General features: G+C 40.4%; 1 protein-coding gene across 1 annotated transcript; it reads left to right on the top strand.

The window, feature by feature from the left end:
• Nucleotides 1–4785: 4785 nt before the first annotated feature.
• Nucleotides 4786–5835, top strand: LOC132875987 (trace amine-associated receptor 13c-like). Its single transcript, XM_060913176.1, has one exon. It carries the CDS (start codon nt 4786–4788, stop codon nt 5833–5835), a length of 1050 nt encoding a protein of 349 aa, XP_060769159.1.
• Nucleotides 5836–13528: the final 7693 nt, after the last annotated feature.

The following is a 13528-nucleotide window of genomic DNA, read 5'->3' as shown; positions in this document are numbered from 1 at the left end:
ATGGTCTTCGATGCAATGAAGAAAATGAAAATGGGCAAAGCAGCTGGTCCTTCTAGCATTGTTGCCAAAATGTGTTGCCAAGAAGTTGTGGATTTGGCCAATGCTATTGTGAGAGAGGAAAAGATCCCTACAGACTGGGACGAAAGCATAATCCTTAGTCTGTTTAAAGGTAAAGGTGATGCACTGATTTGAGGCAACTACAGAGGCCTGAAGCTTACAGAACAGGTACTTAAGATCATTGAGAGAGTGGTGGAGAAAATCATCAGAGGTTATGTCAACACTGACAAAATGTAGTTTGGGTTTTGCCCAGGACGAGGTACCACTGATGCTATTTTCATCCTCAGACAGCTACAAGAAAAGTATTTGGCCAAGCAAAAACATTTGTACTTAGTATTTGTAGACCTTCAAAAGGAATTTGATAGGGTTCCCCGAAGAGTGCTGTGGTGGGATATGCGAGTGGTTGGGATGCCTGAATGGATTGTCAAACTGGTACAAGCTATGTACAGTGGTGCAAAGAGTTGGGTGTGGGTCAACAACTCACTCGGTGAAGAGTTCGAGGTGAAGGTTGGGGTCCATCAAGGATCTGTTTTGAGCCCCCTGTTGTTTATAATTGTGTTAGAGGCCTTATCAAGAGAGTTCCGGGTTGATTGTCCTTGGAAGATGCTTGATGACCTGGTCATAATCACAGGATCCTTCGATGAACTACTTGAGAAGCTGAACCGCTGGAAGATTGGTCTTGAGGAAAAGGGCCTGAAAGTCAACATGGGGAAAGCCAAAGTCATGATCTCTGCTAATGACCTAAACACACTGAGAATCTCTGGAAAATACCCTTGTGGTGTGTGCAGAAAAGGGTTTGGCCAGAATTAAATTTTCTGTAGTGGTTGCAAAATGTGGGTACACAAAAGATGTTCTGGTGTGCAGGGGAGGTTAGTTGAAAACCCAGATTACAAGTGTCAGCGTTGTCTCAGAGGAGCTTGGCTGATTGATCCAAGACCATGCAGTGAGGTAATGTTGGCAGGTAGCAAACTAGAGGTCATCAATAGCTTTGTATACCTTGATGATGGTATCTGTCCAGGAGGTGGTTGTGAACTGGCAATGATTATCAGAACTCGTTGTAATGTAATGTAATGTAATGTAATGTTCTTTGTAGAGTACACAAATTACGATAGCAAATAATTCTCTCCTGTCATGTCAATACTGAATCCATAACTCACAGATTGTGTCACAACGTACAAATATGGCAAACCACAATATGCTTTGTGACCTCCAAACATGACCACCATGGACTATGACACCCTCCACACATAAATTCTGTCTCATTCACCATCTTACTGATTATACATAACTTGACTCAATCACCTTCACACCACTTCAAACTTGCATACATTGCTCAGTGTAGAGTATTTTCCTGGCAAGCCTTATTACTGTAACTGTTGTAGAGCTAATATCTAAAGTGAAATCTTAGCCCACTGCTCTTCGATAACCAAAGACGGAATATCAGGACAGCCACAGGTAACTGTGTGTTTGAACTTTATGATTAAAATATCTGACTCCAAAGAATGTATCTTCAAGTTACATTACATTACAGGCATTTTTATCAGATGCTTTTATCCAGAGTGAGATACAATGTACCCAGAGCAGCCTGGGGAGCAGTTGGGGTTAGGTGCCTTGCTCAAGGGCACTTCAACCATTCCTACTCATACAGGAAATTGAATCAGTGACCTTTAGGTCCCAAAGCTGAGTCTCTAACCCAGCCTTTCTCAACTGGGGTACCACAGCACCCTGGGGTGCCATCTGGCTTCATTCGGGGTGCCATCAAAAAATTATATATTCTAACATTGAAATAAATAAAATGAATTAAAATTCCAAAAAACAATAGTTACACTAATGCAGATCATCGCCGCCTCATGCATCATCAAAATTTGTCTCACGGCCCCCTTTCCCATGTCACAACATCACTGCCGGGGTCAGCATATGGTCAGCGTGACTGCGTATATTTTATATGGGGGTGCCTTGAGAATTTGCATACTTCTGAAGGGTGCCGTGACTGAAAAAAGGTTGAGAAATGCTGCTCTAACTTTTAGGCCATGGCTTCCCCCATTATCACTAGAAGTGTATTAACTCAGTGTTCCAATAGCATTTAATTTACTATGGCTTTATTGCCAAGCTTTCATTATAAAGTGGCATTCCTATGTCAAAGCTTTTTATATAGCCTATTCATGAAACTATCCCATTACCTCAGAGGTTTCTATCGATATTCAAGCTTTGGCCTTTCCTATTCACTTGACAGAGGTTTCTATTTAAACCTTGCAAGTATTAGCATTTTACTTTATCATACCACAGATCACTTTCAAAATGTGTCTAATAAATTCAAACTTGAGACGTAAATTGTAGTTTTAACCTCAACCATAAGTTTACTGACTGTGCTTAGGTCAGTAAACTTATGGGTCATGGGCAGGTGTGTGCAGAGTTCTGCTTCACTTGGGTCATGGGCAAGTGTGTCCCCAAATTGACAAGATGGTAGCGATTGCGGCCTGTCTGAGGCCCAAGACCAAAAAGTGGGTGGGACAGTTCCTGGGGCTGGCTGGCTACTATTGCAGGTTCATACCTAATTATTTGGATATCACCAACCCACTGATTGATCTCACTAAAAAGGGAGTACCAGATCTGGTCCAGTGGACAGAGCAGTGCCAACAGGCCTTCACCAAGGTAAAAGCTGCACTGTGTGCGTGTGTGTGTGGGGGGGGAGGCACTTTTACAGTTTCCTGACTTCTCTTTCCCTTTTATTTTAGAGACAGATGCATTGGACAAAGGGCTGGGGGCTGTTCTGTCCCAGAAGGTGAAGGGCAAGGAATGTCCAATGCTGTACATCACTCACGAGCTCTCGATGCCTGAAAGCAAGTACAGCACCATTGAGAAGGAGTGCCTGGCCATCAAATGGGTGGTCCTCACCCTCCGATACAACCTGTTGGGGTGCCCTTTCACCCTCTGTTCGGACCACACACCGCTCCAATGGCTCCACCGCATGAAGGATGCCAATGCACGGATTACCCATTGGTATCTTGCTCTCCAGCCTTTTAAATTTGAGGTGGTCCACAGGCCAGAGGCATGGATGGTGGTGGCGGACTTTCTGTCCCATTGGGGGGGGGGACTACAGCAGATCAGATGGCTCTTTGGCTTTAGTTGGGCGGTAGGAGTATGTGGCAGTGGGAGCGTGGCCAAGTGTCAGTTTGTGAATGGAGGGTGGGGTCAGGGAAGGTGATTGGCAAAGTCACTACACCTGTTGTCAATTAATGTTGTAGGTGTGTGTGTGTGTGTGTGTGTGTGTGTGTGTGTGTGTGTGTGTTTTCCAGTGACAAAGGAGGATAGAAAAGGAGGAGAGAGCGAAGAAGGGGGATCTCTACCAACCAGAGCGTGTGTGTGTGTGTGTGTGTGTGTGTGAATGAATGAATGAATGAATGAAAAGAGTCAGCTGAAAAGCAAGCACGATATTCAAAAGTAAAGTCTGTGTTAACATCAATCCCCACCTACCGCACTTCAGAATTCCACCCACATCAGGAACATACTACAATCATGTCTTGTCTCACTTTGGTGCACTTATACTTCACTGAAAGACTGGAAATGGGTAGCTCTCAGATTCCATTGCTGTAGAGCCCTATGCTGCTGAGGCACCTGAGAAGACCCAGACACTCCAGCTTTTCCACCTTCGAGATTGGAGCTTCATATAGACTGCATATACCAGAGCTTCAACTTGTCAGAGAGTGAGGTTCTATCTATGATCAGCCCATGGCATCCTTCCTGAACTGTTTGACTTGATCTGTTTTCTTGAGGGATGCATTATACTACTGACCTGGGCTTTTCACAAGCTTCCTGGAGACCCCTAGAGCCCCCTATGGAAATCATGTCATTGCCAATGTAGAAGTGTTGGTGTGGCAAGTTTGCCGTTGATGGAGATGATTCTGGACTTGCTTGGCTTGATCTTAATCTGAGCCAGCTTGGTGTTTTGTTGAAGCTGTACAGCACAAGCCTTAGTTGATATTCTCTCTCTCTCTCTCTCTCTCTCTCTCTCTCTCTCTCTCTCTCTCTCTCTCAGCCAATGTTCTCTCTCAAAAGCTGAGCAGCACAAGCATTAATCATGGTGATTATTGTAAGGTCTTCCATGTATGCTCTGCTCGGGGGCAGCCTCAGTCCAGGTCTTATGTGCTGTCCTACAACCATCCACTGAGATGCTGATCACCTCCATGGTGACTGCTGTTTTCCATTCATTCTCTGGATTCCTGATTTCTAGTTTCATTTCCCAGTTTCTGATTTATCGTCTTGCCTGCTCTGACAAGTTTGTTAACCGATCGGCCCTGTGCCTGTTTGAACTTTGATTATCATTCTGCATGTTTCTCCCTGTTTTTACTCAGTATACAAACTGAACTGCACCTGTATCCATGCCTGTCGATCCCCATTTGTCTGTGACAATTAGTATATCAGTCTTCTTCTTCTTCTTCTTCTTCTTCTTCTTCTTCTCTTCTTCTTCTCCTCTTCTTCTTCTTCATTGTCTTCCAAATAGATCTTGTTCATTCACATGTACACATAAGGTGCAAAGCAACAAACATGTTTTTAGTTCCCTGTTGATTAAAAGGGGAAGTAACTTTGTTCTTATTGGACTACTATCTCCCAGGTGGTCTCACTACTTTACTAGTAAGAAAATATAACCAGCAACATTTAAGAATCACTTTGCACGAGACTGCAGATCAAAGAGTTGTGTCTATATTTTTGACGTTATTAGCTTGAAGGATGGCAGAAGCTCAAAATTCATCTCTACTGGAAGGAGAAGGTTTGATAGAGTACTGTTATCCTGAATCAAATGTCTCATGTGTGAAAATTTCTCATAATGTGGCCGCTAAAACTGCGATATATGTGATATTAGGATTTGCAATGACCACCACAATTATAGGGAATTCTGTGGTCATTATCTCTATAGCTCATTTCAAACAACTTCACACACCTACCAACATTTTGTTGATGTCTCTTGCTCTGGTGGATCTACTTGTAGGAATTACAGTCATGCCTTTCAGCATGGTCAGGACTGTGGATGGCTGCTGGTACTTTGGAAAAGAATTCTGCTATTGGCATTCTAATTTTGACTTTCTCTTCACTGGTGCATCGATCTTTCACCTGATTTCTATTGCTGCAGATCGATATCAAGCTGTGTGCTATCCATTTCAGTACCCAACAAGAATAACTCTACCTGTCGCAGGTGTTATGGCAGCTCTGAATTGGATTTTGGCTACAGTGTATGCTTTCAGCGTTATTGGTTCAAAGGCAAGTGAAGCACAATTAGAAGATTTTATTGCATCTGTAGATTGTTTAGGAACTTGTTTAATTTTTGTCAATGCAACATGTGCAACTATATATGTATTTATTTTTTTCATTTTGCCAATCTGTGTTATGGTTGGTCTGTATGCTCAGATATTTTTAATTTCAGAAAAACATGCAAGAAAAATGGAGAGCACAAAACAGGGCAGAACTGACATGACTTCAACCAAGATATCCCAAAAGGTGAAACATGAGAAAAAAGCAGCAAAAACTCTTGGGATTGTTGTAGGTGCATTTGTTTTATGTTGGTTGCCATATTTCATTACATCTATTGTTCATCCTCTTTACAACTTTACCACTCCTGCTGTGATTTATGAACTATTTGTTTGGTTGTGTTACATTAATTCAACACTCAACCCCATCATATATGGCCTTTTCTATCCATGGTTCAGGAAAACACTGTATCACATTGTTACACTAAAAATATTTGCTCCTAACTCATGTGACATAAAGGTTTATGGAACTTGAAAGAAATTTTAAGAATTAAATAATTGTGAAACAAAAAATATATATTTATTGCTTAAAATAGATATGGACCATGAAGAGAACAGATTGTATTTAATTGCTTTGCAGTTATTTGGGTACACTATAACAACTAGATTTAGTGGTGTCTTGGATCTAAGAAGCTTGACATTGTTGAAAAGACTATTATTTTTCAGTATACTGTCCAGTGATATATTCAATATGGACATACATGCCAGTGTTTCCCAACGCCTTATGAATATATGGAAATTCAACTACAATATGTCAATATCTTCATAGCTGTCAAAATATAGCTTAATTCTGATTGATGTCAGACAAAGACAGGCAATGGCATCAGCAATTATTTATTTCTGAGGTGAATTTTACATGACCATGATACTATTTTTCATGAAACTGGCAAATCAATCAAAACACATCATTCAACTTTTGGCCCTTTACACGCTACCTATTTGCTTATTGCAGTGTCTACCAGGGCCTTAATCTGCAGTGATATGCAAATAATATGCTAATTCATGTTAGAATTCACTTTTTTTTTTTCAAAATTCTTCTGAGTTATTAATAATGGATTGTATGAAAAATCAAAATAAACTCAAATCAAAAACAAACAATTACCCTTTCTGACAAATTAACAGTATTGGACTGGTCTCAGGAGTATATTGACCTGTAATATCATAATTTAAACTTTCAAATATAAATGTCAAATTTGCAACATTTTCTCGTCCGTAAGTCAAAGGTGACAACTGTCTGTGCATTTTTATTTTCTCTGTGAATATTAAATAGACGGCTGGAAATATGTTGCTGTTGGATGACTTCCTCCCAGTTGGTCTATTTATTTGATTAGTTAGAAATTATAACTATTGACATTTCTTATCAATTATTCCTTTTTACATCAGACTGCAGATCAAAGCCTGTTGCACATATTGCTTGAAGGTGCAAATTTGAATGAGTTCTGTTATCCTGATTCAAATGACTCTTGTGTGAAAAATCCTTTGCCTAAGACAGGTAAAATTAGGTTTTGTATGTTTTTGAGTTCAACAATGGTCATTATAGTTCTTGGGAATTTTGTGGTCATTCACCCCGTAGGTCATTTTAAACAACTCACAGACCTACAACCATTTTGTTGGTGTTCCAGGCTATGGTGGATTTGCCTGGGAGTCACAGTCATGCCATTCATCATGGTGAGGTTTGTTAATTGCTGCTGATAATTTGTAAAAGGATTCTGCTTTTGGCATTATACTTTTGACTTTCTCATCACCAGTGCATCAATCATCATCAATCAACAATCAAACTTACACTGATTCCACATTCAACCTTATCATATGCAGCATGTTCTATCCATGGTTCAGAAAAAACACTGTATCTCATTCTTAGACTACCATCAGAGTTTATGCAGCTTAAAATAAATGTGATTATGGTGTAAAATAGACATGAACAATTAAGTGCATTGATCACATTTATTTTAATTCTGATGCAGTAATTATTTGGATACACTATAATAAGTGTCTTGGATTTTTCACGTTTTATATTATATTACATTATTGGCAGACTGGGAGCTGGCCTTGTGATTAGCATGTCTGCTTCTCAACCAGGAGATCATGAGTTCTACTCACACTCGGGTCATACCAAAAACCATCATAGAAATGGTACATACTACCATCTGGCAAGGCATACTACAGTACAGATGTGAGTGTGGAAGTCAAACTTTCACGGTTACCAGAGGACTAGCCCCCCACTGTAACCCTAGCTGTATAGGTGAGAGGCAGAGGGCTATCAAAACGGAGATTGACACTGCACCCATATGCCTTAAAAAGTTGGTTAGTAAAGGGACAGGAGACTGCTTGGGAAGACCAGATTCTGGTGTGAGAGGAACTTTGACTTGACATTATTGGCATTTAGCAGATGCATTCATCCAGATATCCAGAGACATTGCCTTGCTCAAGGGCATTTCAGCACTTCCTGCTGGTCCAGGGACTCAAACAGGTGACCTTTTGGGCCTAAAGCTGCTTCACTACCCATTAAGCCATGGCTTCCCCATACAGGGCCATGGCATCCCCATTTTTATAGTGTTAAAAGAGCTATTACTGTTCAGCAAAATATCATATGGTTATATGTGGAGAGACATGGCAGTGTTTCACAGTAGGGAAGTCCTTATTCTATTTGGGAAAAGGGTTTGTGGTGCTTGTGCAAACTACTTTGACAGAAAGCACTGGATAAGAAGAAACTTAATTTAATTCATAAACAATTCAAACTCAACACCAACAATGCTCACGGCAATGCTTCTGCCACCAACGAGTCGAGTCCTTCTTGAAGGAAGCTACTGAAAAAACCTTGACCATGTTTGGCTCAATTCCAAAATCTAAACAGTTTATCTTCTGGTTAGGTTACAATATTCATAATATATCCACATTCAGCCACATATTCTTGAGATATCTTGGACTTGAGTATCATAAATTTTGAACAGATACCTGCACGCAAGGAGGGATTCCTAAATTAAAGCTAGCCAAAAATGCCTACTGTGTTCCTGAATATGAATGCATACATAACATATTTGTCAGAGAAACAGGAAGCTGAAGAAAAACTATTTCTGACATTTGACCTTGCTGTGACCTTGATCCTGTTTGCATCAATTTCAAAATCTTCCAAAATTAATCTACTAAATCCTTCTGTCACGTCAGCACTGGAAATGGCATTGGACTTCCTGACTACAACAACCATCAGCCACTGCACCTAGTCATGTCTGTGATCTGCATACCTGTACTTTGTTTCACATCATGACTCACAAGATTTAGGTTTCCAGGTTTGGTTTGTGTTTTGGTCGAGCTTTTTCCAACACGTTATTTCACCCATGGTTTTTGTTCATAGTCATGCTTCTTGTTCTCGAGGTGTTAGTTTTTGTGTTTGTTTTTCAAGTGCTTATTGAATTAAAAAGAATTTTGCGTTTGCATCCACCTCCACTCTGATTATATGACACCTACAAACATTCAGTCAGTTGTTCTACAAACATTTGCCAGCCCACTCAGTGCCAGGGCCATAAACATGGCACAGCTTGTAAGCAATATTTAGGAAAATATACAGTGGTGCTTGAAAGTTTGTGAACCCTTTAGAATTTTCTATATTTCTGCATAAATATGACCGAAAACGTCATCAGATTTTCACACAAGTCCTAAAAGTAGATAAAGAGAACCCAGTTAAACAAATAAGGAAAAATATTATACTTGGTCATTTATTTATTGAGGAAAATGATCCAATATTACATATCTGGGAGTGGCAAAAGTATGTGAACCTCTAGGATTAGCAGTTAATTTGAAGGTGAAATTAGAGTCAGGTGTTTTCAATCAATGGGATGACAATCAGGTGTGAGTGGGCACCCTGTTTTATTTAAAGAACAGGGATCTATCAAAGTCTGATCTTCACAGCACATGTTTGTGGACGTGTATCATGGCACGAACAAAGGAGATTTCTGAGGACCTCAGAAAAAGCGTTGTTGATGCTCATCAGGCTGGAAAAGGTTACAAAACCATCTCTAAAGAGTTTGGACTCCACCAATCCACAGTCAGACAGATTGTGTACAAATGGATGAAATTCAAGACCATTGTTACCCTCCCCAGGAGTGGTCTACCAACAAAGATCACTCCAAGAGCAAGGCGTGTAATAGTCATCGAGGTCACAAAGGACCCCAGGGTAACTTCTAAGCAACTGAAGGCCTCTCTCACATTGGCTAATGCTCATGAGTCCACCATCAGGAGAACACTGAACAACAATGGTGTGCATGGCAGGGTTGCAAGGAGAAAGCCACTGCTCTCCAAAAAGAGCATTGCTGCTCGTCTGCAGTTTGCTAAAGATCATGTGGACAAGCCAGAAGGCTATTGGAAAAATGTTCTGTGGACAGATGAGACCAAAATAGAACTCTTTGGTTTAAATGAGAAGCGTTATGTTTGGAGAAAGGAAAACACTGCATTCCATCATAAGAACCTTATCCCATCTGTGAAACATGGTGGTGGTAGTATCATGGTTTGGGCCTGTTTTGCTGCATCTAGGCCAGGACGGCTTGCCATGATTGATGGAACAATGAATTCTGAATTATACCAGCAAATTCTAAAGGAAAATGTCAGGACATCTGTCCATGAACTGAATCTCAAGAGAAGGTGGGTCATGCAGCAAGACAACGACCCTAAGCACACAAGTTGTTCTACCAAAGAATGGTTAAAGAAGAATAAAGTTAATGTTTTGGAATGGCCAAGTCAAAGTCCTGAGCTTAATCCAATGGAAATGTTGTGTAAGGACCTGAAGTGAGCAGTTCATGTGAGGAAACCCACCAACATCCCAGAGTTGAAGCTGTTCTGTACGGAGGAATGGGCTAAAATTCCTCCAAGCCGGTGTGCAGGACTGATCAACAGTTACTGGAAACGTTTAGTTGCAGTTATCGCTGCACAAGGGGGTCACACCAGATACTGAAAGCAGAGGTTCACATACTTTTGCCACTCACAGATATGTAATATTGGATCATTTTCCTCAATAAATAAATGACCGAGTATAAGATTTTTGTCTCATTTGTTTAACTTGGTTCTCTTTATCTACTTTTAGGACTCGTGTGAAAATCTGATGATGTTTTCGGTCATATTTATGCAGAAATATAGAAAATTCTAAAGGGTTCACAAACTTTCAAGCACCACTGTATTTGGGAAAGCTTTTTCTCCCTATATGCAGCTAATAATGAATGTACTTGATTGATGTGATTGTTGTGTCCATATCATGGGGGACTGGAGGATGCTTCATACAGTTTCAATTACTGTTTGGATAAATGTTATACAATAGGGTATGAATATCCCACATCTAGGAAAATATATGTTTTCATTAATAATGAAGAAAAATAATGGCCTGTTTGGCATATCCCATATGAGAGAATATCATAAACTCCTGTGATTGTTTCATCAACAGGCCTGTCATGGAATAATGCAAGTCCAATGACAACAGTCAAAAAATTAATTGTTAAATCATACTTATTAGGGTTTTACCATTTCATTTGGTAAGTTATGTATCCCAAAATTCTAATGCTTGGGCCAAATCATCATGTACTGGCTCTCTCTTTTTGCTGATTCTTATTGCTGATGACCACATGGGCTGATGTAATCCTGTTGAGGTCTAATTAGTCTGGTTTCAGATGACATAATTACATAAGAGTGTGAAGTCCATAAGCTATTTTGCCAGTAACAACTTTGATTAGAAGGATACCTGTGGGAGATTCTCTATCACATAAACATGACACTAATTTGTTTTGACTCATGGAAGCAAAATATTTGTGCAAAATCATCTTGTCTCTCGGTATTGCAAATGATCAGGGAATTACTGTTTTGGTAATAATTACAGAATAAAAAAAACAACAATAACAAATTATATGAGGGTGTGAAGTCAATAAGTTGTTTTGCCAGAAACACCTTTGATTAGAAGGATACCTGGGAAAGATTCTTCATCATTAAATGTGGCATGTGATAACTGGTCTCTTGCGTATCTTAGACACAAAACATTACCTCATCATTTAATCATTTTTTATGTGGTTAACTTTTGTATGGTTATCCATCATGCAAGGACTAAATTATAATATAATAATTCTAATTTGGAAAATTATTATTTTGTTATTATAATCAAATGCAAAGAATACATCTGAACCTAAAAGGTCACTGTCAAACAAATCTTTCTTATTATGTGTCACACAACTTACAGGTTGCAGGTTGACTTGGTAGGCCAAAATATTTCATGTAATTTAAGAACACACCGCATGTAACACAGATCTTAATGCTGTTCAAGTCTGTTGTATTTATAATCCATGTATATATTGCTTTATTTTGTAATAATTTTCTGTTTGCAGTCCATTATACTAAAATTTTGAAAAGGTTACACTGTGGTTTATATTGCAAACAACCCCTTGGAGAAGCCATGGCCTAATGGTTAGAGAAGCAGCTTTGGGAGCAAAAGGTCAACAGTTCGATTCCTTGGACCAACAGGAATGGCTGAAGTGCCTTTGAGTAAGGCCCCTAACCCCCAATTGGTCCTCAAGCTGCACGGGGTATGTTGTATGTTGCTCTGGATAAGAGTTTCTGTGAAATCTCATTAATGTAATGTGCTTTGTAGCGTACACAAATTACGATCGCAAATAATTCTCTCCTGTCATGTCAGTATTGAATCCACAGCTCACAGAATGTGTCACAACCTACAAATTTGGCAAACCACAATCTGCTTTGTGAACTCCAGACATGACCACCATGGACTATGACACCCTCCACACATAAATTCTGTCACATTCACCATCTTACTGATTATACATAACTTGACTCAATCACCTTCACACCACTTCAAACTTGCATACATCACTCGGTGTAGAGTATTTTCCTGACAAGCCTTATTACTGTAACTGTTGTACTTATACTTATGTCATGCCTGTGTTACCTTCTGGCTCTCCTCTTTTAGTCATGCTATCATAGTTAGTTTTGCTGGAGTCCCTGCTTGCACTCAGCGCAAAAAACACTTGAATATATATATTCAAGATGACGCCACGGACGGTTGCCTCGGTACTTCGCTCTCTCGTACTTTCTACGTTTTTGTGTATTTGTTGTGTTTTTTGTGCTTCTTCTCTGGTCACATACTCCAGAGGAGAACTTATAAACATTGGAATAACCACCAGTACAGTTTTTTCGTTGGTTTTCATCGATCCGGAAAGTTTTCCAGAGCTACTTGTTGGAGGAGCAGCAGCTCTCTATGGTCTTCGCTGAGGATGCTGGAGACACCGGGGGAAGCGAGCCGGCACGCTCATCAGGCTGAGGCAGCGGTGGTTTCGCACTGTGCTCCCGTCTATTCACCTGGCTAATGTCCGCTCTCTGGCCAACAAGATGGACGAACTGCTGCTCCTCAACACAATCAACACGGATTTTAACAGATCTTCTGCCTTGTGCTTCACCGAAACCTGGCTCAGTGAGCACATCCCGGACACTTCTCTCCACCTGCCTGGATTTCACCTGCACCGAGCGGACCACGAAATGGAGCTCATGGGGAAAACGAGGAGAGGCGGAGTCTGCTTTTACATTAACGAAGGTTGGTGTACTGATGTCACGGTTCTAAACAAATCATGCAGTCCTCATCTGGAGACATTCATAAACTGCAAACCGTTTTATGCTCTGTGAGAGTTTTCCTCATTTATTCTGGTTGGAGTCTACATCCCTCCTCAGGCTTGTGTTACTGAGGCGTTACAACACCTGGCTCACCAGATAAACAACATAGAGAAAAAACACCTGGACTCTTTGCTCATTGTTTTGGGGGACTTTAACAGAGCAAACCTCAGCCATGAACTGCCAAAATATAAACAGCACATTAAGTGTCCCACCAGGGACTCTAACACTCTGGACCATTGTTACACTGTTTTAAAGGACTCATACCAATCTGTCCCCTGTGCAGCCTTGGGACTATCTGATCACTGCATTGTTCATCTTATCCCGACCTACAGGCAGAAGCTGAAATCTGCTAAGCCTGTGGTAAAGATGGTGAGGAGATGGTCCGATGAGGCCAAAGTGGAACTACAAGCCTGCTTTGACTGCACTGATTGGAGTGTTTTTGAGGCTGCAGCTTCAGACCTGCATGAACTGACTGATACCGTGACATCTTGCATCAGTTTTTGTGAGGATATGTG

This window comes from Neoarius graeffei, chromosome 2, assembly GCF_027579695.1.
Source record: "Neoarius graeffei isolate fNeoGra1 chromosome 2, fNeoGra1.pri, whole genome shotgun sequence".
Classification (NCBI taxonomy): Eukaryota; Metazoa; Chordata; class Actinopteri; order Siluriformes; family Ariidae; genus Neoarius; species Neoarius graeffei.
Note: the sequence above shows the minus strand (reverse complement) of the source record. Positions and strands in the feature narration are given on the sequence as shown.

Bases quoted from the DNA above. Each gene is read 5' to 3' on its own strand.
- LOC132875987 (XM_060913176.1), top strand. From the start codon at position 4,786: ATGGCAGAAGCTCAAAATTCATCTCTACTGGAAGGAGAAGGTTTGATA.